The sequence below is a fragment of the Lineus longissimus genome, chromosome 13 (genome assembly GCF_910592395.1).
Source record: "Lineus longissimus chromosome 13, tnLinLong1.2, whole genome shotgun sequence".
NCBI classification, from domain to species: Eukaryota; Metazoa; Nemertea; class Pilidiophora; order Heteronemertea; family Lineidae; genus Lineus; species Lineus longissimus.
Window position 1 is genome coordinate 16,103,872 of NC_088320.1, and position 26,942 is coordinate 16,130,813.

General features: G+C 44.1%; 1 protein-coding gene across 1 annotated transcript in view; it reads left to right on the plus strand.

Moving 5' to 3' along the window:
- The first annotated feature begins 481 nt into the window (after positions 1-481).
- The window catches only part of LOC135497735 (uncharacterized), a 46,075-nt gene continuing 19,614 nt past the window's right edge, over positions 482-26,942 (plus strand). Inside the window, exons 1-10 of the mRNA XM_064787568.1 lie at positions 482-655; positions 3,886-3,975; positions 16,276-16,337; positions 17,433-17,603; positions 19,776-19,922; positions 20,684-20,800; positions 21,368-21,634; positions 23,474-23,588; positions 24,294-24,483; positions 25,715-25,885. Of these exons, the coding sequence (XP_064643638.1) occupies positions 594-655; positions 3,886-3,975; positions 16,276-16,337; positions 17,433-17,603; positions 19,776-19,922; positions 20,684-20,800; positions 21,368-21,634; positions 23,474-23,588; positions 24,294-24,483; positions 25,715-25,885 (1,392 nt within the window). The 5' untranslated portion in view covers positions 482-593. The remainder of the gene's footprint in view (positions 656-3,885; positions 3,976-16,275; positions 16,338-17,432; positions 17,604-19,775; positions 19,923-20,683; positions 20,801-21,367; positions 21,635-23,473; positions 23,589-24,293; positions 24,484-25,714; positions 25,886-26,942) is intronic.

A 26,942-nucleotide genomic window follows, 5' to 3' on the forward strand; every position in this document is an offset into this window, starting at 1 on the left:
ACTTATAAATAGCATTACAATGTATATTGTCTAGCTTACCAAAGCTTTCGTAATAATCCAACTACTTCGTCAGTTACAAAACAGTTTGATCACAAACTTTCACCTGGTGTGAAAGACCTTTTCTGCCACGTGAGTGCACGGCGAGATCCAAGTTCACCTCACCCCAATTTTATGAATGCAACCTCATTTCCATTATTGTCGCAGTTGCGGGGTAATCGAGCGCCATGATCAGCGTGACGTCGGAAAATCGATATCTACACCAAGTCTTCACAGGGTAAAGCTGAGGCTCCAGGAAGCGCCATAAACATGGAAAGGATCGACGCTTGGAGAGCTAACTCGGATCAAATCGGAGTCAGCAGCTTATTCGGAGCAGCAGACGTGTTCGACAATACCGTGTTAAACGTAGGCCTTTAAACGATATCGATATTTCCATTCGCGATCTCATCCGGGATATTCTTATAAGTGCATTCATACACGTTCGTGTATTGTCACGGGATGCATTAATGTTGTTTGTTTCCCGTCTTTCGATTTTCCGGCCGGCTGTGTTGTTAAAATATAACTGATTCTTAGTCCACCCACCAGTCGATTAAAACATGATGTATGCAGCAAGCCTGCTTTTGCTCCTTTGCGTCTCTGCCATTGAATCCACTCACGGGTAAGTTATTATAATGCTAGACTAGGTTTATTTTCGTTTTCGTTTCTCGCCCAAGCCTTCTCAGAAGTAGACCGCCGCCTAAAATAGGACTTGTTCTACTCTTTAAAATCTTAATAACTTTCTTATCAATTATTGTATGGAGAAAACAACTTCAGGTATGGACAGAAGAGGTTATGGGATTTTTTGGGATATAATGTGTATTATTGTGATAAGTGGTTGTTACGCAATGGACCTCTGAAAAGACAGACATATTCTGATTTTCAGCTCGGAGTTTAAAATCGATAGCTTTCCGCCTAGTGGCATCCGATCGCAATGCAACGCCGCATTCTGGACAGGATGGCATGCGAGGTTGAGTTTAGCTTCTCCCTGAAGATGGCGCTGTTCTGTACCTCCTCGAACACTTCGTCCGTTATTGTTCGCAGTAATTCCTCGACTTTAGTGAATGAGCGTTGCACATACACCAATTCCTTGATGTAACCCCATAGGAAGAAGTCACAAGGGGTGAAGTCATGCATTGATTGGTTGAATTATGCAATATCTAACTTTCATTTTGCATGGCACTGTCCATTTGTTGTTTACTGACAATCCTGCCCTGGTTGAATGAAATGACATGTAAATTGGATGGCTTATTACGTAATCACTATTGGACCGTTTAATGCAAATGTTATAATAATAATGAGTCTTTTATATAGCGCAGTTCCGTGACACTATAGTTCTCGCTCAAAGCGCTTTGGGATATTATATTATTACCCCGGTCTCCACAGAAATCAATCAGGGGTTTCAAGGAGCAACCAGAAGGTGCTCACTTGAACTCGAACTCGAACTCGACTTTCTAGGAAATTCTCAAAGCCTCTATTTACCGTATTAAAAGGTGTGTTCCCATATTATTGTTTTTTGAGAAGGTATTCAGATTTTAAAAAGTAAAAGTATTCTTCACACCCTGTATAGCAGTTTAGCTGGAGAGAGCACTGTAATTGCCAAATTACAACCGACCCATGTGCTTGGGCGTGTCAGAATTATAATCTATAACAACCTGATTTCAGGTAATGATTAGAAATGTAGTCGAGGTTATATTGTGTGCCATCTAATGCACATTATAAGAAACGAAGACTCGACAGCAAAGTGCTCGTTCAATTTGAAATACACGAATCTTGGCCCGACTTCAACTCTCTAAAGGAAGATTTCTCAAAAAGGAATTGACAGATTAAATCGAAATGAATGCTATTCATTAGAAGAAATATCTTTATTTTGAGACCAAGATAGCGAAGTTCCGATAAGATATGATTGTTGTCCTTGTGCCTTACGGTGCATGCGCCTTTAGTAGCGCTGATCAGCAAGGACTACCCAACATTGGTGGCTGATTTAAAAAGTATACATACATACATACAAATAGCATTTATATAGCGCAAAATCCAATTAGAAAAATTGCTCAGCTGCGCTTAACAAAAACACTGTTTGGTTTTTAATCTTCTTTTGAACTCGCTGACGGTGGAGCTGTTGCGGGTGTTAGTGTCCAGCGAGTTCCATAATTTGCTGGCATAAACTGTAAAGCTTCTGCCACCAAATGTCTCAAGGCGATACCTGGGAGTCACCAACAACTCTTGGTTATCCGATCTCAGGGATCGCCCTGGGACATACGATGGCAGGATGTCATTCTCGGAGTAAGTAGAAAGTATTTAAAATCGTTCGAAAAACAGTTTACCCGTGAGACATTAACTCGATATATCACAACGGACCAAATTTCTGTGTCGAAATATTGCCACATAACTTATATCGGAGATTTAAATCGGCCGTTCAAGGGGCAAATATCTTGGCGTCAAAAACAGACGTCGGCCATATTTTGGAAAATGACGTCATACCATACCAAATCCGAGAAGGACGTCCTCGCGTGGTGAAATTTACGCAACTTGGCGCAATAGAGGTTGATATTACGTAACATACAGTTTTGTGACGTCATACGATGTAAATGGCGACCTTCATGGCCCAGAGAGTTTTTTTTGGCGGGAATGACCAGCCAAACGTAAATTGGCCCATAAAAGTCATGCACGACCTGATATCCGCTCAGTGAGATTCTGGGTCGTTACAAATGCTCGCTGTGACTATAGAAATGAAAAGCAGTGTGGCTCTATTCTCCTTACTCTTTAAAAGATTTTTGAAATTGTTGGCTTTCAAGAATTTTGAGAACATTAGATGCTCCCTCGAGAGCAGAAAATTGCATTAGCTATGGTGGGAGAAATACAGGAATAAAAAAGGCAACGGTAAAAAAGTCCCGGTAAAAGGACAATAGGGTAAAAAGTAAAAGGTAAAAAAGCTACAGGTAAAAAGCCACAGGTGAAAAAGCTACAGGTAAAAAGCCACAGGTAAAAAAGGCTACGGTAAAAAAACATGTATGAAACAACCATTCAAGATATGAATCTTATTCGACCCTATAAATTCGCCTTGAAATCGAAATGAAATTGCACCGGCCAGTTGTTTCGATGACGAAAAACTTCACCTAACAACAGCTAGCAATTTGTTGATCCTCTGATGATGATTCGGTCAGATGAGAATATATCAACTCAGCCTATCTCCCAAACCACAACCAAAACGGCATTTAACCAAGAACCGGCTACTTGCTAATCATTGGTGCTTTAATCCTTGATCAGCCAATATGTTTAGTTTTTAATAAGGCCGGGTCTATTTGGCAAGCGGCTCGCCGAACAGGCATCTTTTTTTGCCATGCTTGGAGAGCCGCTTGCCAAACAGCGCTAAAAATCAACTCTGTTCGGCTAGCCGGGCTTGCCAAACAGGGCAAAAATACTACCCTCTTTGGCGAGCCGGAGAGGTTACAACATGTTGGCCAATCAGAGAGCAGTGACGTCATATTCGAATTTATATGCGCATATTTAACAATGGCCGACTTCCCGCTCTCGATTCAATTTCTGTTACTAAACTCGGGTTTTGGTCAATAATCCATGAAGAAGCATGTACATGTGCATGACTGTATGGATTTACAAAAAAAGTCATAAACGTGATTTAACTGATAAGCATGTTAAATGCATTAGTGTGCATTTCTAAAGGCGTTTCACTGTAACTCCAGTGTTGCTGACCGTGTTGCCACGAATGATAATGAGCTCCTGGATGGTTGAATATGCATGAGTTCGGCTCTCCATCTAGGGCAGAAAAAAGGCGCTGTTTGGTAAGCCGGGCTTGCCAAATAGTCACTTCCTTTTAATAATTCTTTATTACAGGTGCAAACGGACTTTATATAGGCAACAGCGGTGGGAACTAACGAAAGGTTGCGGTTGGTTGTGGAAGAAGAGGTGTCACGTGAGATATTTGTGAGTTTTTATCCTTTACCCAAGTAACAAGTTTAAACGTGATTAAATATTACGTTTGCTGATTAGGGTCTCTTGAACCATATTGATTCTGGTCATATTGTCTGTCTGTTAGTGCGTCTGTCCGTTCACCAAAAATAATTTATACGCCTTCAGAACATAGCTCCTGTATGAGCGAGAGTCAGGAAGTCAAGTGTTACTCGTTTGTGGACCCTGGCATTCACATGACCTCATCGATCAATTTCACAATTAGATGTTCAAGGTTATATTGATATATCAAATTTGATAATCTCAAAAATCTCGATTAGTGTGAGAGATAGAAACATAATATCGAGTAGTATATATGTTTGCTTAGTTGGGGCTTTCCATAGACTGATCCATTTCCGCGGTCAAAGGTCAAGGCCTTTTCGAACTGATATGTCGTATTTCATGATAACAAAGATCTCGATTTGCATGGAAGATAGAACATGAAACCCAATGGCATTGTATGTTTGTTCTGTCGGGGCATTTAGTGGACTAACCCATTTCAGGGTCAGAGGTCAAGGTCATTCGGAAACTGACATACCATATTTGATAACTTCAAACATTTCAACTTGTGAAACCGATAGCAACATGAAATCAAGTAATATGTATGTCCGATCCGTTATTAGGTTATTCAATAGGCAAATTTCTTTCAAGGTTAGAGGTCAAGGCCATTGTTAAACAGACATTTCCTATTTGATAATTGCAAATATCTCGACTTGTGGGTCAGATGGAAAGATGAAACCAAACGGCATGCATGTTTGTACTGTAAGGTAATTAAACGAACTAAAATATTTCAAGTTCAGAGCATAAGATATCAAGTTTGGGCTTAACCTGACATTGGTTTTACTTTAGTATCGAATAATCTTGCGGGAACCATATGACATTCACAATGTCTTCTTGTTGTTAAGCTAGAAGTAGATTACGAATTCGAAGCTGCGCCATGCATGACGCAGGATGCGGCGAATACTGAGAAAACACTACCATTTGACTTCAAAGGGTTTCCTGTTGGGTTTTCTGTTAGACACCAAATCGTTCCTAATAAATGAATTCAACAAACAAAATAAAACAATATCGTGTGACGCAGAGTTAAAACAACATCATAAATACATCCTCCACGCACATGGGCGGAACCGAAATTATTTAAAGATCATTACTAGCTCTTGCCAGCCTGGCCAGTTAAGCCACTGAGCGTGCTAAATTGGTCCAAGCAGGCCTAATGGAAAATGCATCGGAAATATCAGTTAAGTTCGCTTTTTGAGTGCGGTGTTAACGAAATACCGGCTCTTCACTTCTGACAAAATTCTATACTTGCATGCCAAGGCATTTGTGAAAAAAAAAGTGGACAGATTTTCATGGAAATTCGGTGTGTCCATGAATAGGTTGAAAATTTGGGTAAATGTGTAATGCTTAGCTAATGTAGCCCTTAGTGTAAATTCTTGAGTAATCGGGTTTCGGGGGGCTTTAATTCCTAGCTGCGCTAGCCCTGAAACTGCTCATTAGATACATTCCTGACGACTTCAGACCCGGTTGTTAGTAATCTTGGCATTATATCCCCAATACTTCAGGTAGGGTTAGGGTTAGGGATGTACCATGCCAGGGGACATCGTACTGCGGCTGGTTCTCCATCATTCACACCGGTAACTTTCATAGCAGGTGTTAAAATGTCACTGTTATCTACCCCAAGCAATACATCGATAACTGGAGGTGAGGCTTCACAAATGTTGATGTCACGTAAATGGCAGTATATATTCAGCACTTCTTTACGTATGACCGGAACATCGCCACAAGGATTTGTCACCTCCATCAAGTCAAGTTTGTGGCTAATGCTTCCATCGAGACTCTGAATTTCACAATCAGGAACTCGCAATTTGCGATGGAGAACTTCCCCACCAGCAGTTGTGATCATGTACGTTTGAGAGCAATCAGATTCGCTAACTTGGACAATACCCTCTCGCATCCCTGACTTCCAGAGTCAAGTAGTATACGAACCCAGTGTCTTGTATTACCACTCTTTAGGTGTGCCATGACGGTAGGCAAAACACAGACAATGTTATTGTTACTTTCTTTGTTTATCTCTGAATCAGTAGCAAAGGCGGTCATTGTATAGTACCCCCAGGTATATGGCACGGCTTGACCCGCCGGCCATGAGGGAATTCCTTTATGGCCCAGTGGTTGGCGCGTTGGCCCCAGAGTGGAAGTTAAGCAACGTTGAGCGCGGTCAACCTTTGGATCGGTGACCGGCGCGTATAATACAGTCATGTTCTGATTTTGAGCTTTGAAGTCTGGTGCGGTTGGGTTCAATGGCGTAATTTTAAGTCCAAACTAGCGATATCCGCCTGTACTATGACATATTGATGAACACACAGGCACTGCGAATGGGCGAAAGTGTTGGCGTTTTGGCGGATCGAACGGCGGTTTTCCTGACACACAATCATCATTGCCGCATCGGTGACAGATTCCGTGAGCATTCAGGATATCGAATTTCGCCTTTTGCAGAAGGAATCTGAATTTTGTTACATCCCTTTGGGACAAATATAAATTTTGGTCGAGTTTGTCTGCAGTTTGGCAAAATGAATATTCCAATTTTGTTGGCCACGGGCTGTGCAGTCATCCGATATGATTCTTCTAACTGGGGCTCGAGTTGTTGGTGACACTTAGAGTGGATGAATGATCTGCCCTTCCATCATATCCCGACCAGGGCAATATGGCATCAGACGCCTTTCAGCCGGGTGTTATTTGGTGTAAATTCTCCAGCGTAAATTTGCCATGCATGCAAGATAGGGGCAGCAATCTCGCAAAGAAGGACCCCATATCCCTTCGAACGTCATTCGAGCATCCCTCCCAGCCATTGGGTTTGTGGAATGGAACAGTTCTAGAACTGTTGAACTGTGCCGAGAGACTTTGGACAGTTCTGACAGTAAAATAAAAGGGAATGTTCTGTCACTGTTCCAACCAACATCACATTTTAATTGTAACCTGGCCTGAAATGATTACGGGATTAAGTTTTACTTGCAACCTTGTTGTTGAGAGCTACAAAAGGAAACCAATCAAAGCAGATTCTTTTTTAATTCAAATTTTACTTGTAACCTTGTTGTTGAACTAATCAGAGAAGATTCTTTTTTTTAAACACTGCGGGCTATTATTTCTAATTTCCATATTACTACCCACCCACACGATTGGCCTAAGCTCTACCATGGCAACACTCATTATTTATTCACGTGTGTGTCCACAGGGGGATAAAAGAACACAACAGGACCATTTCCTCAAAATTTGGCTCAGTTGTAAAAACAGCTGTACAGACAATGCAATATGGTGATGAATTGCTTAACTAAAATACTAAGAAGTAAATGCCAATGGGTAGTAGAGAGCAAATGCAGCTCAGCGGTACTAGAATCGTCTGAATCGGTAGACTGGTGCCTTATCAACAGCTGCCGTAAGAAAGGCTATATTTCGGTTTCTAAGTTAATGTTTTTTTAACTAACCTGTTTTTGCTTGGAATAGATTAAAATTTACCATAAAGTCGCTTAGTGTTATATACTTGAAAATGATTTTTCATGCACGCCGTCAAAAAGATGTAACATTAGTGATGGTCAGTGACTTATACTAACTGCAAGCTAAATCTTTATTGATGTCTGTAAAAAACATGGACTGGGAGTAACTAATTTTATGTCGTTCATACTCTACCCAGCTCAGACTTTTGCATGTGTACTCTATTCGGACACACCCGAGGAAGAATTAAACTATTTATAATAGAAAACCCTTAGCTACTTCGCTTAGCTACACCTTGGCGGCGCCCCTATACAGCCTCTGCCTCGTGCGAGCCGCCATCACCAGTACTTCTTCCTCGGCACACTGTTTAACATTGTTCCGAGTTTCTTACCTACGTATTCGTCCGATTACGGCCTATACCGAGTTAAAGAAGGAGAGACAAGACCACAATTGATTTTTTAAGCCTTTTAGCAGTTAAATTGTCAATGTTTGACCGCGACGCATCAACAAACGCGTCAAGTAGTGAAACTGAAATTCGGATATGATATACGGGTTAGTCTTGCGAGTAACTGGTGCGATGGAAATTGGTGATTGACCACGGAAATTTTTTTATAATCGACAAATTAGACAGACTTTGATATTTCCACTGTTTTCAGCCAACTGGCAGAAAAAACTCAAAACACGCCCCCTATTACCCAATTAGCAAAATTCGAAATTAATTTTTTCATCAAATAATTTCTTTATATCTGTAGACTTGCCACAGCAAATATTTTTTCAATACCTCTCCAAATATGTACTTGAGAGTAAAAAACATGCACTCGTCTAATTGATAGGCCTCGACCCTCCAACCTATGAATATTCATTAGTGGTCTTGTCTCAATGAAGGTACATTTCAGGGGTTAACATTTTGAGATTTTTTTCAAACTAATGTACATGACATCCCACAACTCTCCAACAAAGGAAAGTCATATCTGGACATTTTTGGAGAAATGAGAGACATTTCAAAGAGTGGTACAACTGTGCCAAAGCGACGAAAGAGGACAAAATCGACAAAAAGTCATGATTTTGCAGCCAACAGCACCAAATTCAAAGACCTGCCCTGGCCAGAATAAGCAAGCTATGGAGCTGAAAATTTAGGATGTGATTTAGGAATATATTTGCTGCTCAGGGCACAACTTTCAGAATCAAGGCCTAAGTAGTTTCAAAGAAATTACAAAATGAATGGCAACACAACAAGACTTGTAAAAATGAAACCGAACTTAGACCGGGGTCAGGTTGACTCTTATTTGGGTCAAATTAAGTTTTTTTCTCATTATTTTAGCTTGTTTTGACCTTAAATCATCAGCAATACAATATTCTAAATGAATTAGAGTGATTTGAGCACATTCAAATTTTTCACTATATTGACCCAAAATGTAGTGTAAATAGAGACAAGACCACAATTGATTTTTTAAGCCTTTTAGCAGTTAAATTGTCAATGTTTGACCGCGACGCATCAACAAACGCGTCAAGTAGTGAAACTGAAATTCGGATATGATATACGGGTTAGTCATGCGAGTAACTGGTGCGATGGAAATTGGTGATTGACCACGGAAATTTTTTTATAATCGACAAATTAGACAGACTTTGATATTTCCACTGTTTTCAGCCAACTGGCAGAAAAAACTCAAAACACGCCCCCTATTACCCAATTAGCAAAATTCGAAATTAATTTTTTCATCAAATAATTTCTTTATATCTGTAGACTTGCCACAGCAAATATTTTTTCAATACCTCTCCAAATATGTACTTGAGAGTAAAAAACATGCACTCGTCTAATTGATAGGCCTCGACCCTCCAACCTATGAATATTCATTAGTGGTCTTGTCTCAGGACTGCCCAGGACACCTTCGGGAGGCTTACTTTCACAGGAGACGAGTGAGATCGTTCTTTTTACAATCCCCCTCGATTTCTGCTTTTGGAGCGTGTTTCTTCCTGCCGACTCCAAGAAATTTTTCTCCTGACTCCCGGGCTGCTGGTCACGTGACCCGTTCGTTCGTTCCCCAAGAAATCCGTCATAATGGTTTCATTATTGTCGTCTTTTCTTTCTTCACTGGGTGTACCACCCTTTGTATTGGACCTCCTGCTCTTCAGGGCGGGTTTTCGAGGTCCTTTTACCGGTGTGTCGGGGATTCATAGTCCCCAGCCCGGTTCTTCCCCGTGTCGGGGTGCAGGTAGTTCCGCCGCCATGGGGCCGGACCCTTCCACCCCCGGGATGCCTTCTTCTTCTCCCGGCACTGCCGGTAAGAAGGAGAAGAAGGTGAGGAGAGGGGCGCGGCCCTCCAAGGGAGAGGGGTCTCTGACCCTCTCTCCCTCGCCCTCCTCACGGACCCCCGCTAAGCGGCGAGGTCCACGGGGCTCTGGGGGGGATTCCGACCCCTTCCGACCCCTCCCCCAGGCCGGGCACCCCTTCTTTGGGGTGTGCCCCCTGGGGAGGCCTTGGGGTTGAGTGTTGGTGACCCTGGTTCAGGGACACTCCCCAAGGGTGGGACTCTGGACGTTTTACGTCCCGATCCCCCCCCCCGCCGACGTTGACCGGGCCGGCCCGGAGCCAGAGCAGGGCTTAATTAACCAGCTCTTTCGTCTCCCTGCCGTCGGGGCTTTATTGCCCGAGCCCGAGTCCGCTCCAACCTGTCATGGGTTGGTGAGCAGCGTCGTCCCCGTTGAGCCGCCTGTTGTTTCAGGCGTGCTCCCCCGTCCTCCTCCGGGGTTTGTGACGGGGTTGCGGCCGCTGTCCTCGCCGGCGGCGACTGGCACTGCCAGCGCCACGGTTGAGTCAGCGACTGCTCCGAGAATCGGCCACCCCTTTGCTTTGGGGCGGGCTCGTCCGGGCGACCCTCTCTCTGTGAGTCGGTCGTCTCTTCTGACGTCCCCTGGCGGGGCAAGACCGGTTTTCACCTTCCCGTCTTTGCCGCCGTTCACCGCACCTGGAGGTGTCCTGCCCGGCGTGGGCAGGGGGTTGGTGATCGAGCACTATTCACGGGCGAGGGGCCCTGGAGCCCCCCCCCCTCGTTTTGGGTGCCGTCAGACCGTCCATTTCCCCGGTCCGACCCCACCCTGCTCTGTCTGGTTTGTCGGGTTGACGGGTGCGGCTGCCTATCAGGCATGCCCCCCTCCCCCCTCCTGTGTCTGCCCCACGGGAGACCGGGCTGAGCACTGGGCCTCAGCCCCTTGCTTCCTCCCTCACGGAGGAGCAAAGGCAGTTGCTCAGGAGTCTGACGGACCGTATGGAGGCTTCTAACCTCCATGACAGGTCCTCGACTCGTCCGGCCGAACGGCCGGTGGCTTTTGACTTAGGCCATCAGCCCATGGATTGTTAGTTTAGCGACCTACAGTCTTTTTCAGCCTATCAGGCTGATAACCCCTCCGGGGGTGAGGATTCCGCCATTGCCGCGGGTATGCGCGAGTTACGCGAGTTACGCACTCTTGTTAGGCAATTTGTGCCGCAAGAGCCTTGTCCTCTCCCGGCGGTCAAACCTGCCCTCGGTAAGGTGCCGTTCGACTTGTTCGGCGACGCCTCCGAGCAGGAGTCGGATGCGGTCCCTGACCGGGCATTTCAAGAATTGCCCGCATCTCCGGCCCTGATTAGAGCCTCCACATGGTTGGATACGGCTTTCAGGGATACAGTGCCATCTTACGGGGGTCACTAGCGCGCCCTGGTTTCGACGCTCCCGTCTACGGGACCAGGTGCCTGGACTCAGGCTGGGAAGCGATTCACGACCGCTTCCCCTCCGAGCCTGTCCTACAGACCCGATTATTATCGGGTCTCGCCGTCAGGAACCGACCCGGTTTCCCTGTCGCCCCTCAAGGACGACGACATCCAATTTTCCGGGTTGGTACCCTCGAAAGTCCTCACTTCTTCGTCAAAGGATGCGAAGAATGATGAGGCCCTGGCTGAAGAGACCCAGGCGGTGTTGTCTTACGCCGACCTGACTCTTTGTGCTCTGACCAGGTCCTTAACAGCGGATGACTCGGAGGCCCAGCGCGTCCTCGCGATGTCCCTCCAGCAATCCTTGCAGCATGCCAGTGACCTGACTGCTACGCAGGCGGCTAACGGCGTGCTAAAACGCCGTGACCTGCTCTTTGAGGGGTTGAGCACGGTCATAACCCAGTTTCTGCGGGGGGGGGGGCATTAAGGACCGCTCCACTGAGCGGCCCTTTTTTGTTCCACGACTCCCTGCCTGACACCATGAGTGCTCAGGCAAAGTCGGATCGCCTGATGGAGTCAGTTTTGACTCCTCAGGCCGCCCCCCGCCCACGTTCCTATTCGCAGGCCGCGGGCAGGGGACGACAGGCGGGGTCTCGACGCCCCCGAGGTTCGTCGGCTCCTCGTGGGCCCTCGTCCTCGCATGGCTCCTCTTCCTTTCGTCCTCAAGGGCAGGCAGAAGCTGCGGCTCCCTCCCGAGCGTCCTTCCAAGAGAAGAGTCGCGGGGGCAAGCGCAAGTGACTTTTTAGTCCTTCCTCCTGCGCCTTCAGGTGGCGCCCCCACAGTTGGCGTAGTGGTTGGCAGACTGCGACACTTCGCAGCCTTTTGAGACCGGTGGTGTCAAAAAGACTCCCCTGTGCCGGATATGCTCCGACATGGTGTCCGATTGGACTTTTCCCGTCCCCCCTATGACGTCGACTCCCACCCCGGTGTCCCCGCCAGTAGACCCCGTCAGGGCGCTTGCCCTTTGATCGGAGGTCCTGTCTCTTCTCGAGAAGCAGTGAGGTTGGTGACAACCATTCCTCCCCGGGCTTTTACAGCAACGTCTTCTTCGTCCCCAAGAAGTCGGGGAAGTGGAGACTGGTCATGGACCTGTCCAGCTTGAATCGGTTCCTCCGGGTTCCCAGCTTCAAGATGGAGACAACCAGGTCAGTAGCAGTCGCGGTGCAGCCCAACAATTGGGCTATCTCTCTGGACCTTCAGGACGCGTACCTACACGTCCCGGTTCATCCAGAGTTTCAGCCCTTCCTTCGTTTCTTCTTCGAAGGAAAGGTTTATCAGTTTCAGGCCCTTCCTTTCGGCCTGGCTTCCGTACCGCTGATTTTCACAACAGTCGTCAAGGCGTTTGCCGCGCCTTTCCACGCCATGGGCTGGAAGCTCCATTGCTATCTCGACGACTGGCTGCTACGGCACCAGGCTCAACGCCGTCTGGGAAAGCAGGCAAAGTTTCTGCTCGTCACAACCAGACAGGCAGGGTGGCTTTTAAATTGGGACAAATCCGAGCTGGACGCAGCTCAGGATTATGTCTTCGTGGGGGTGCGATTTCGCACATGAGAGGGCCTGATATCCCCCCTCCGGACCGAATTCGCAAGATTCGGTCCTTGGTCGGGATTTTTCGCCGTCAGGACAACGCCACAGCCCGACAGTTTCTATCGCTGCTGGGACTGCTCGATTCGGCGGCGGACCAGGTTCCTTTCGGCCGCCTGTATATACGCCCACTCCAGCTCCTCCTGCTGTCGAGTTGGCGTCCATTCACGGACTCCCTCGACCAGCGGATTTCTATCCCGAGGTCCCTTCTGGGGGAGGTTTGGAGTTTCCGGGCTTCGGAGATGGAGCTCCTCCGCGGAGTGCAGCTCAGTACTCCGTCACCTCAGATGTCCCTGTTCACGGACGCCTCCCTTTATGGTTGGGGCGCCCATTTGAACGAAGGGGACCTGACCACCAAGGGCACGTGGTCAGAGGAGGATGCGCGTCTCTCGATCAATATCCTCGAGATGCAGGCTGTCATCCTGGCCGTGAGGTCCTTCACGTCTCATCTGAGGGGTCACAGGGTTTCTCTTTTCTCCGACAATTCGACAGTGGTCGCTTATATTCGGAGACAGGGGGGGACGAGATCCGACACATTGTGCCGTCTCACTTGGGAGCTCCTGCAGCTTTGTCGCCGCTTCGATATCCAGCTCCTCCCCGTCACATCCCCGGCAAGAGGAATTTCTTGGCCGACGCCCTTTCCAGGTCAGACCGTCTGGTCCAGACAGAGTGGACCCTCCATCACGAGGTGGTTTCTCGCCTGGGGGCCCTGTGGGATGCTCCGGTCGTAGACTTGTTCGCGACTCGGTTGAACAAGAGGTTCCCCCTGTACTACTCACCCCTCCCGGACGAGGAGGCCTTGGGATTGGACAGCCTGTCGGCCTCCTGGGACGGCCTCAATGCTTATGCGTACCCGCCAACCCCTCTGTTGCTACCGGTACTCAACAAAGTGGCCAGTTCACGGGTCAGACTTTGTCTGATAGCACCGTGCTGGCCGAACCAGGCTTGGTTCCCGGTTCTGCTGGAGCTGCTGACGGATCATCCCCGCCGCCTGCCGGCGTGGGACCGTCTGCTTTATCACTCGATCGGCCGGGTCTATCATCAAGACCCTTCTTTTTACAGGCTTCACGCCTGGAGGCTGTCGGGTATTTCCTCCGAGAGAGAGGCTTTTCGGAGGACGTTATCCGTGAAGTCGCCCAACCTCAGAGACAGTCTACCCTTGATTCATACGATAGCAAGTGTGCTGTCTTTCGAGACTGGTGTCGGGAGCACGGAGTTTCTCCGGTCGCTCCCTCTCTTCCCAACTTCCTCGACTTCTTGAATTTTCTATTCTCGGTCCGGAAGTTTTCGGTTCAGGGAGTGAAAGGTTATCGCTCCGCCGTTTCGGTCACCTTAAAGCTGACTGAATCGTGGCAACCGTCTTGGGATGACGCTGTTTCATCTTTGCTTCGCAATATGTATTTGGAGCGTCCTCGCTCCATTCAGCGCTCTCCCGAGTGGGACCTCTCGGTGGTCTTAAGGGCTCTCATGAAATTTCCATTTGAGCCCATGCATCAGGCAGATTTTAAACATCTGACCTTTAAGACCGTTTTTCTGGTGGCTTTGGATTCTCCAGAGCTTCGTCGCCTGGGTGCGTTACGGCCCACGAGATTCGGGCCATCTCTACTTCGTGGCCCGAGTATAAGGGAGTGGCGCTGAACGAGGTTTTAGATGCGGCTACGTGGAGTTCTCACTCTACCTTCTCCCAGTATTATATGCGCGATTGTTCCATGTTGACAGACGGTATGCTGTCTCTTGGTTCCGTTGTCGCTGCTCAGCACGTGGTCTAGGTGTTTCCTTGCCTAGACCACTCGTCGATTTTCTCTCCTGCTGACTGTCTTGTCCTCCCTCCTTTTTAAGCGGGGGGGGGGGGGGGGTTGTTTCATAGACTGTCGCCGGGTCTTCGGGCCTGCGCGAGAGTTAGTCAGTGAGGCCGCTCCATGTTATTCTGGGGCGTGCTCTCCTTCTTTAAAAAAAAAAAAAAAAATCCACATTGTGTCTCTTGACGAAGTGTGCTGAGCTTATACCGTGTTGAGGTGGTTTTGTCCCCGTCTAGGAGGGGATGAGGGTGAGGGATGAGGGGAGTATGAACGACATAAAATTTCCATTTCCTGTGGAAATGTCATTTTATTAGTTCATACCTACCCAGGTCAGACTACCCGCCCTGCCTGTCCCCACAGCAACAGGACTTACTCGATGCGCTCGAGTAATAAGTACTAGTGATGGCGGCTCGCACGAGGCAGAGGCTGTATAGGGGCGCCGCCTATGTGTAGCTAAGCGAACTAGCTAAGAGTTTTTTAATATAAATAGTTTAATTCTTCCTCGGGTGTGTCCGAATAGAGTACACATGCAAAAGTCTGACCCGGGTAGGTATGAACTAATAAAATGACATTTCCACAGGAAATGGAAAGTGTGACTAATTTGGCGATTAAAGGACAACGTCAAACAAATATGATTATGTCTGATGTAGGGCTACATAATATGTTATTTATTTATTTTTTAATTTTCATTAGAAAAACGAGAATTGAGGGCATCATGTTTGGTGCCCCTAGTAATTAACCCACCAATCAGAAAAGTTATCCATTTGTACCAACTGTCCCAAAGTCCGACAATTCCTGTGAACGGCTCGATTCTCCAAAACTGCAGTATTATGTTTCATTGACAGTTACATACTATACAGCAATTCAGTGCGCGAGACTGGGTTGTGTAGAAAAATTTAATTTGAATTTCTGATAGATGGTATCCTAAAAAGCCACTTCATCGATATTATAAGTATTGATAATTTTTATTTCATTCATCGGAAATACACCTTTTTAGTTCATAAATAATATTAGAAGTTAGAAGTTTTGTAAACGTAGCGTGTCCTTATTTGACGTATCGTCCCCTTTTACAATTTTCTAACAACATGATCAACAATTGCAAAGTGATATGGGTGACTATTTTCTCAGTATTCTTTATATCATCAATGACACCTCTCACCGTTCCGTTAGATTTTTAGATTTTATTTTAAGTTATGGTAATGATATGTATTATGGAAATGAAATGTACCACTTCTTATCATGGTATTTCAACATTTCTTACAGGTTCGCTAAGCAGGCAAATTGAGGGATAAGTCTCTCCTTGGAAAATTTATTGAAGCCCAAGTCAATTTGTGTGCACTAATGTGTGAAGACAAGCATGCAAACGGGCCATCTTTGCTATGGTGGCTAATTTGCATATATTCAGTGTCATTCCTTGGTTTTGGCTATAGAGTTTTCCGTAGTTTTTTGCCTGAACGGCAAATTGCTTTCTGACTTGCAAGGGAATGAAGTCGGTGAGATATCGACGTGGTCGGTTAAAACAGGGTGAAAGTGGCACTTTGTCGGTTTTCCTGTTCACCAGTGTTATTGACCCGGATTTTGGGATCAAAAACAATTTTAGGATAAAAAGGCAATTTTAAGCATGGTCGATGCAATCACTCTCTGCTTTATTTATAACAGTTACAAGCAGGCATCGTATGAAGTTTGCTGTGACGGCTATGGAGGAGACAATTGTGATTACTGTGAGTGTTTACCTTATGTCCGTGTGAATGATATTTGCCGGTTTTACGCTAAACAGACGCTTCATATTGCTTGGTTACTGCGACTCCTATAAATGGCAAGTCAGAATTTTTTAAAATCCTATATAAAGAAAGAAGAAACGAAGACAAGATATCCCAACCCTTTTATGGCTGCGAAAGCCCTACTATTATGCCCGGTTGTTTATGCAAGTATCAATTCGTTTCTTGTACCCCCCCCCCCCCCCCCCTCAAGGGTAGTTAAGCTATCACCACTAATCTTTGCCGATGCTTGAGTAGTATTTATTTTTCCTTTAGTGTAAATTTCGCGAAGCTGGAAAGAATAAGGATGCTAATGTGTCGATGTCTTGTCGAACATACAGCCTTACCCAGTAAAATTAGTCCGGTTACTTTATATGATGGTGATTACTGATATATTGTTGATGGTGATGTCTTGACGAAAGAAAATGTAGCATTGGTGAAAAAAGGGTGATGCTTGAGCCTTAAGATGTCGTTATAGGGTGATAAGGTGTCGTACCCTTGAGGAGGGGGGGGGGGGGTACAAGACACGAATTGATACTTGCATTAGGCTCTACCCATCGAGGCGGTAGTAGAAATCGGGTATTGTCAGGCTTGGGATCTTATTGGTGAGTAGATCCAGTATAATATTTCTGTTGAATGTGGCAAATTGTCATATTGTATTGGCTGTAAAATACACAATTAACAGTCCATATTGCTTTACACAGTTTTGTTTTTTAGTAGTAGGATTTTGTCACAGCAAGCTAAATGAGCTTTTGGCGCTAAATGCTATTTTAGTTTTCCATTTAAACATGTTGCCTTATCTGCAGTATTCACCTCAAGTCTACGACTATATATATAATTATACCCAATGCGGCAGAAATCCATATGAAACTGGATTTGTAATCCAAATTGCAGTCCCTACACAATGTATAGAATTCTATTTAGTAGTGCAATGGTTTTTGTGGCCAAATCGATACAGTGTTTTTGTTGGTCGGTTGCGACGGTAAAATCATTAATTTGGGCTACCCTCTTTATCATCTTATTCATAATTTTAATTTACACCGTGCATGATTATTATAGATGTTTGCGGCGGAAGAACCAACCCAAATGGAGCATGTCACACTGACATCCCCAGTGGTCGGCTGATCAGGAAGGATGGGTCGAGTGTAACCTCAAGCGAAGGAAGCTGCTCATCCCCCGGCGTGTGCAATTGTAACAAAGGGTTTTACTCATTTTATGGTCTTTGCAATTGTAAGTAACATATTTTTAACTGAAAATCTGTTTTCTTGCGAGTATTGATATGTGGAAGTGGAGATTTTGCAAGAAGTGTTATTCAGTTGCGGGTCTTTCCCAACTTTTATCATGTTCATTTTGAGTAGAACAAGGAAAATAAAGAAGAAAAGAGGCATTGTGGCATTGTCACATTAACCGCAGAACTGAAAAATAAAATATGATTAAATCACCATTACTCGACAAGTTTGACCCTCGAATCCACTCCAATGGCTGCCCACGACACAAATCCCGACGAGATTCTCATATACGATCGTGTTCAACTAAGTGTACACTAACTTATATGTACAATTTACAACATGTTTGTCAGATTCCAAAAAATAAAAGTTATAAGATGTTAATTAGGAATCTTACCGGAATCTTGTGACGATACTGAAAAAACAGAAATGGAGACAAGCCCATTGGCTTCCATGGTCGCAGCTGGATTATGGCTGGGGAGAAATAAAAGGGGCAAAACACGGGACTAAAACTCACCAAGGCAAAAATCCCATCACGAGGTTGAAACTGGGGAAGGGGAATCCCCAACAATGCAAAGCACAGCATGTTAGTACTTACCACGGTATGAAAAAAGTTATAGATTTCTGCCCTAGTTTACGGTAGACTACCAAGGCCCATACACGGTCACAATGTACACTGTAATAAAAAGGAAAATGTCAAAAAGCCTCTCAGTTTTCCAATAGAAATACTTCATTCTCTCTCAAACTGAGTTATTGGCAACAAGGTCAGACCAGTTCGTGTAGAATTCATTAGCTCATTTAGACATGTAGGCCTCCTCCACAAAAGTGCAAAAAGAAACGACTATGCTATGCATCAATTTAAAGAGAGCTAAACGCGTAAGGCTAGCTGCTAGCCCAATAATACAGTTTAAAGATTAATAGGGCTCCAGTCTCTGTTTTACTATATAATTATTAAATTTCAAAATGTTTGATATTTTGACCGAGGTATATTGCTGTTCTTTAACTGTTTGCATTCAAATCTAAAGAAAAATGACCGTTGATCGTTGAGGAAGAAATAGAGCCTCCCACGAAGTGAAATAATGAACATCAATCAAATGGGCCAGCCGACCAGGGTCATCAAAAAACGGGCAAATGCAAGGCGTTTTGCAGACTTTGATCCCGCCCCGCAATCACAAGATGAACTAATTACACTAGGCCTACTTGCTAAACTTGACAGAAGTAATTTGGGGTATTGCATCCTCTCTTTGTTTTCTTACACCGGGAACACAGTCCAATGTCTAAAGGCCTGTGTACACTAGCAACATTTTTACAACATTTCTCCAACATTCCTTGTTGCAACGCCGTGTTGGAAAAATGTTGCCAAGTGTGTACAGAGAAAATAATGTTGTAAAAATGTTGGAAATTTGTTGCAAAAAGAATTGTCTGGTCAATTTGTTGTTGCAAGTTTTTGGTCGTGTTGTAAAAATGTTGCTAAGTGTGCACAGAGCAAAACCAGTTTTCCAACATTCTTACAACATCTAATTGATCATGTGATCTACCTGAAGTCCCTTAATTGGGTGTCTTGCTTTGCAATAAGGGGTGAAACCTTAGCAGGGAGTTCCTCAAATGCCCCCTCATCCATTCTCAGGAAGTTCTTATAGGAGGGCTTATCACTCATCTTCAACTCCCTCAGCAGGCAATGGTATGCTCCATGCTGCTGCCTCATTTGGATCCACGGCCTGGTCCACAGTCTCTTGACTTCCTTTTTCCTCCGCCTTTGCCGTCTTGACAAGACAATTGCCAAAACTGTGGCAGAAGCAGCCAAAACACATGTGCTCTCCTTGAATTCATCCATGATTTTCCCACCAAAAAAAATTTTCCGCTCTGTTTTTACAACAAACTTCCAACATCCTCCCAACAAATTTCCAACACTCTTAAAATAGTGTACACAGGGCATGTTGTAAAAATGTTGTAAAAATGTTGTAAAAATGTTGGAGAAATGTTGCCAATGTACACCCTGCTTTATGCCGATCGAACGGCTTACAGCAAGACAAGCCAAACCATGGCACCAAAATTAGCGGGTTGGTAGTCAAGTCGAGGAGCTTCCTAATCATGCTGGTACTGCAGAAGCAGCTACCCAATGACGAGGTCAGATTAGTAATTGTGTGCTATTGATGATGTTTGATTTTAACTCCAGTGTGTCCAGACATTAGGAACTGTGACTACGAGGAATGCACGAATCATTATGATACGACATGTTCTATTTGTGACGGCACCCATGGACCTGAAACTTGCCGCGGCTGCAATGCATTCAGAAGGAGCCCCAGTAAAACGAGTTGCATTGGTAGGCAGAATTTATCTCCCCCATCATGAATACTCTAGACTCACCGATCAAACACCAGTTCATTATCTCGGGGCATCACCGCCCCCAGCACAATGCACATTGAACATTTTATCAATGGAAGCTTCCCGCCTTAGGTTTTAACCGGGCAGTTCAAAACTCCTCATTTTTTATCAGCGTTTCGCTATAGGTCTCCTTTAAGCTTATCCTCCTTCTTTTGTGTGGTAAACACCACAAACCAATCGCAATATCGCAACACGTATTTCACAGATTTTTTACATGTTTTGAGAAAAAAGACTAACGAAAATAGCCTTTCTATAGAACTGAGAATTTCTTTGAATTTCTCAATTTCATCTTAAAGCCACTTTACAGGAATGTTATCAGTATGTGAGCAATCCAAAAACCTTCGTACAAAGTGTAATTTACTTCAACCACCTGGGTCAATTGTATCTAATGTACGAGCTATTCATTCCCTTATTATCCTGTCAAAGACTTTGGCAATTTGATATACGTAAAAAAATATCAACAATTTGAACACTACGTTGATGAACCCTGAAGTCTGGCGTTATACTCAGCCTTAATAAATTACCCACTGAAAAAAGAATTGAAGGACTAAAGAAGTCCTGATCTGAATTCAAGCTGCGACTCCGCATTCCTTTTTTTCATTTTTATATTATAGTTTGCTGATACCGGTAGGCCTAAGCAATAATCTTGGCACTTACTTCTAGGAATGTATAGCTGTCACAGTTCTCGTTTTGTTTCAGAGCAATGTTCGTGGCGCTTAACCAGCACACCCTGTTGGCCAGGCCAGTGTGGATATATGGGATATAAGAACGATTGTAAATGTCATGAAGGGTTCGGAGGAGAGAAATGCTTCACAAGTAAGTTGCGTGAGGCTGGATATAATGGAAGCAGTCCATAAAACAGCAACTAAATGTTGATATCATCCTGACTGCCAAACGATTGCAGCAGGTACACAACGCCATGCTAAGGAGTCCAAATCCTCATGCGTCTGTTAAAGGATTCTGGTTTAAGCATTTTTTCAATATGGTTTAGGCATTCATAATGTCTTAAATACACCTTTTACATAATTCATCCAGTCCGTTTTTAGGAACTTCAGAATCTTTGATTGCCTGTATTTCTGCCTGACGATCTTAAACCCGGATCACATAATATTCTTGGCGGGTATTTCGTCCTTGGAGTTTATGCTATCAACGAACGACGAACGACAGGTAGAAGAGACCGCTACTGCCTCAGCGATCGAATCAGTTACAACAAATGTACAACCAGTCTTAGTGACCTGTACTAACTATCCTATCAGCTTTTCATAGAGGTATAAAGTCTGAGAGTTGCTTATTATTTGGATCCAATTCAGCAGAAATGGTGTAATGGGGATTCTCCCACTTCACCCGTTATAATTGGCGCGTTCTATTTACTTCTACTTGCAGTTACGAAGCCGCCGAGTATTTTACAGGCGGGCGTGAAACTAAGCCAGGGCATGGGAGGTGGCCACTACCGTACGTTAGTTCATAACGATCCAAACGAGGTAAAACAAGCCAGAGTTTACTGGACTAACGCGGAGGCATCACGTATCAGTGTTGACTCAAAGGCACAGTGGAAGACAAAGTTGCCTCTGAAACCAAGATACATCAGTTCTGACAATCGAAAAACTGATATCTCACTCGGAGCAAATATGAAGATAATATATCGCCAAGGTAAGATAATCTACCAAAGTCTTAAGTAATTTGCTTTAAAGAAGATTATGGTGAACTTTGAAACTGTCGATCTGCAAATATGTAGCCATTCCTTTTTTTTGTCAGTAGTAGATTTTAAGATATTTTAAAATCGTTTGAAGTACAGCTTACTTGTGAGACACCTGCGAAAAAGATCGAGATGCCGAAGCTCGGGCACTTGCGAAAATGACAAACCTCGCCGCAACAGACGTCGCATGGTGTAAATGGCTGCCTCTGTGGGCCACTGTGTTTTTTGCAGGATGGCCAGCGTAAAATAACGTGGCGAATAGTGGCTGGCCATAATGACACCTATTGTCCGCTCAGGGGTCGCTGGGTCGTTTAAAATGCTAACTGTGATTATAGTACAGTGCAACCCTTATCTACCTAATCTTAAAGCCTAGGTTTATTAGGTGAGGCTGAACACTACAATAGTGCTGACTGTTAAGTAAATGTCATTGTGCTTTTGGTTCACTAATGTGCAACTGCGACGATTTCTTAAATCTAATTTGGGGAACCAAGAGGATTTTTCACATTTTCAGTAACTGTATTATTCGCGCCAGTCACAGTTACAGTTACGACCGCACTCAACGTTGCTTAACTTCTAGCCTGGACACAACGTGCAAACCATTCGGCCATTAAGGAATTCCTCCATGCCATATAACTGGGGGTGACCCGTCCTCGAATAGCCTAATATCATTAGGCCCCGCGTGGTGGCGCTGAGGCATTGCCAGCCGGGCCCTAATTCTAAATGATTTCATTTTTGTAATCCTTGACCAGAATTTTGGAATTGCAGGATCTTCGGCTAGAATAAGTTTTCGTGTTGTAACGACGCAAACAAAATCTAACAGTTGGTTTTTCATATGAGTTGTCTGTTTCGGTCATAATTTACACAAGTTTGATTGTAAGTATGGACAAGCAGATTTAATTCAATAAAATATTCCCATGTTTGAAAATCGACGATTAACTTCGGTTATATACGTTGTCCCTACGTATAAGTTCCCGTGGCCAGTGCGTAACCACTATTGGTCATTTCCGGGCCACTCTCTGTTATGCAACCAAGAGAGAGTGGTTGAGACACGCTAGTTCTTTACCGACACCTAGCGTCTCTGTACCGAACTACAATCCAGTGCTCGCATCGCGTGGGATCATCTGCCAGTATCTTGTATTATACGCGTGGGTCGACCATCCAAGGTATTACCGCGCTCATCGTTGCTTAACTTCTAAGCCTGGAGACAACGCGCCAATCATTCGGCCATAAAGGAATTCATCCGTGGACGGTGGGCGAAGCCTGCCATATGACTGGGGGTTCTGTACAATGACCATGGTTAAGAAATATTTCTAGGTATGCATTCTTGCACATTGGTGTAGTATATTGATTTTGACTTTTTTTCCTCGTCTGTACTATTCATATCAAGATTAATTTTGATGAAATCTTCAGCTCATCTTTTTTCATGTAAATCTTCAAATGTGCAAAGTATCATTAGAAAAAATCCGCCCCGGTCCGGAACCACAAAATCGTCAAAGGCCTCCATTGAATTTTATGTTTACTTGGCAAATCTCTAACATCGAAATTGTGTTGGGTCCAAATGATACTTTAAGTTGATTGAACAAAAACCGAACTTAGAAAAAATCGACCTCGCAATTTTTGCAAAGGACTGTGACATTTACTTCGGAAAAAGCCTACATGTATACATGAAGTTGACCGATCGAGGCCATAAATAGGTTTGCGCAGCCGAGGTGAATTCAAATGTGTTTGCATCTCTTCATTTTACCACAATTTACTGCTGAGTACGTCCAATTTAAGATTTATTTTGCGTTTAGCTGCTGGAACAGGGAATACGACCCAATATGATTGCACATCCTCCCCATCACCGAATGAAGCAAGTTGCAGCGAAGAGGTGGATTTGAGCGAACGAGTAAAGGCACATGGAAGAAGGTATGTCTCTACTAATGTCTTGTAATAGCATTCCGCGAAGATGATGTCACTGCAGCTGCTGCCCTCTATTTGCCCATCGCTGAATTACAGGAAATGTCGGACAAACATGCGGTTTCGTAATGGATTCAGGCTTTCTAACTAGGGCAGTTAGATTCAATCTGGCACATGTCCGAGTGTTGGAAATACTACATAATTGTTCTGAATATTTCTCTCTCTGACTCTATGGTAGCATTCATGCTAAAAACAATGCAGGGTCAAAGATAATTGACTTTGAAATAAGCTCAAATGCGTAGAAATAAGTGTCGATGTCCGACTGTCACGTGACTAAAACGTCCTCAATATCTTATTCAAATGACCTTGTGAGCTATAAATAGTAACGTCGCGGAATGCTATTGCATTGGCAACGATAAGGTCACTGTTTTCAAACAAAGACGTACAATGTCATCATCGACTCCTTTATTCATCTACCCGATAACATTGTTTCTACACATTGTGGCGTATGTAGGATGGAAAATGAAATAGTCACAAACTAACTCACGGTCTTTTAGTGTGAGAATGATACGTGATCCGCCGGTTACCTTGATCAGGCCTGTCAGGTGATTTAATATACATCCTTGACATTTCTAATGCCGCATTTACTGCAATTTTGTCGATAATCAATATATGTCTGTTCATCCATGTATAATGATAACGTTGTTTTTTTAGTATTACGACTGAGATAGATTATATTCTTAGTGGATTTGTAACTATTATCAACCAAGATACTCGCCAGGAAACAAAGCACAACTTCATCAGTGCCACTTCGAGATTCGTGCTAACATTTAGATGGGACCTCCTCAAGCCGTATGCTAGTCACCCACGCCATCTTACGCTATCAACGGAAAAAGCCGAATCGGTTTGTGTGATATTCAGCACTTGCAATGAACGTATTGCGGATACAACTTCAATCAAAATTACTTTATGGTAGACCTACGCCTGATAAAAGAATCTGTTTTTTCCCTCGAAAAAGTCTATAGCTCCTTTTTTCAGTCCCACCTATTGCTCAGTCGAATGTATGTACATGGTCGGCTCAACAGCTGAGTCGCTGTGGTTCATGATGATGATGATGATGATGAAAAATATGTGGACATCAATGTAATCAAATCTAGCTGCATCTTGCAAATTAGCAAAAGCATGTCCTTACATGTAAGCGCTTAATGTATCTACCAAAACATGAATTTGATTTATAGTTATTATTTCAGTAAATTTTTACACAAGCTTTCTTAACTATATGGCACAGGCGTAACACTATTGCTTAAATGTATGATTACATTATTCCTGATGAGATCTAGCTATGCAGAATAAAAATAAAAGAGTAAGGGGTCAGAGCCAAAACAATTTATGTCAGTTTTCGTGGTTTTGAGAAAAAGGAAATAACGTTGTAAGTTTTGGCTCTCGTCATTTTGAAACTTCCTTTTTACTCAAAATAATTACGTTATTCTCGTTTAAACCATCCATTAATCAACTGTGCTTATTGATGGTGTTAATTATCAAAGACCAGATCCGAGTCTTTCAGATAGATTCTTAGATCGTTCTCAGCAATATAATTTATATTGTTATGTACATGTATTTGCAACCCGAAAAATCATATGTGTACCTCATGTGCACAGTAAATATATTTTTCGTTGAATTTTCGTCGTTCCATCACTGTTTTGCACCTCAGCTAATCTCAGTTTGCAGCTGAATAAAATAAAAAGGGCTTCATCTTGGCTTCAAGTTAATTGCCAAAGAGAGCTGTGGGATCAAAGGAATCTTGCTGTGACCTGACTCATCTTTTTTGAAAGAGTCTCTGGCCGGACTAAGCAAAATTCACAGTGGACAGATTCTGCACATGGGCTGTTTTGGCTCTGAGCTGAACAAAAGCACCATTTAAAATTATTGCAGAGACAAATGAATGCCACCTATCGACAGGAACGTCTGAGTTCTCATATCGATATATCTTTTCCAAAACTACCTATGTGGCACCAAGAATATATCTTAATCTATTATTGGTGGCACATATAAGGTTGTTCTGGCTACGACCCCTTCATATTGTGTGTTAATTGAGTATCATGGGCAAAGAATCAGAACTCATTTATCTATTGCAGGCTAATGAAAGCATAACCGCATATTGGAATGGCTGGAGGGACGACGATTCTGGACTCGATAATGTAACTGTTGGCATCAATCGCCTTGTCACTACGGGTGACAGTCTACAAGATCCATGTGGGGGGTCTGACGGCTTTGAAACCATGCCATATAACAATGGACACCACACGGTAAGGAGCGACAACATTCTTTTCTCTCATTGTATGTTCACTTGAAGGAGTAATACGCTAAATATTCGCATCATTACGATGCTCTACCAACAATTTCACAAATTCAGTTTGCACAGACTCTTCCGGAATTACCAGCTTGATATCACTCCTGAACGTCTCATCATCATCATCATCATCTGTTAGGCTTCATGGTTCAGATGTGGACCTTCGCCATTTACCCCTGATACACCGTAAGTTTTAACTCGCGCCGTCGTTATAACGCAGCCAATGGAGGGTAATGACCCCAGGCTACACCGTTAACCCAAGGCTACGCAGCATTCTCAAATTCTCATCTAGATTATCTAATATATTCACCTAGAACGACAGCATAACCGAACCTGATCAAGTTGACCAAGTTTTGTGCCAATTCAAGATTTCCTGCGGGTCGACGCTGCTAATTGAAAAATCGCTAACACTAAGTGTGAAATCCCTTCTTCGCCAAATAATCACTGTCTCCATCTGATCGGGAATTTGAAAAAATATCGTTTATTAAGCTAGTCAGGCATGACAAAAAAAATGTTATACACACCTGGTAACCACATAAATCTAGAAAAGGCCACATTCCTCCGTGAATATTATGGATTGTCCGTGAAAAATCTGAACTTCCCGGGATTTATCCGTGATCTTCCTAAAACAGGACACCATCTAAAACCTTCGCAGCTCCACGGCGGAGGGCCATCAGAGAAAAAAAACTCCATTTAGAAACTCGAATATTAACTGTTGGAGTCACATTTGATGGAAAATGCCAACTTTGAAGGTCTCTAGCTCCTCCTATACGGGGTGTATCAATGCAATTGGATCTCATAGTCGCTACACTGCGGATTCCAAATTGTGCGATTTCAAAGTTAAAAGTTTTTTAATAGTGGGTTTTTTGTAATCTCATATCATTTCTGGTAGAGGTTATCATCCGAATCCCCCTCCCCTCCATCCCTGAAAAGCTTCAGTAGAACTATGAGCTGCTCAATCAGCGCTATACATCATGAGTTTTGGCGGTACCTATTAGCACATATGGTTGGAG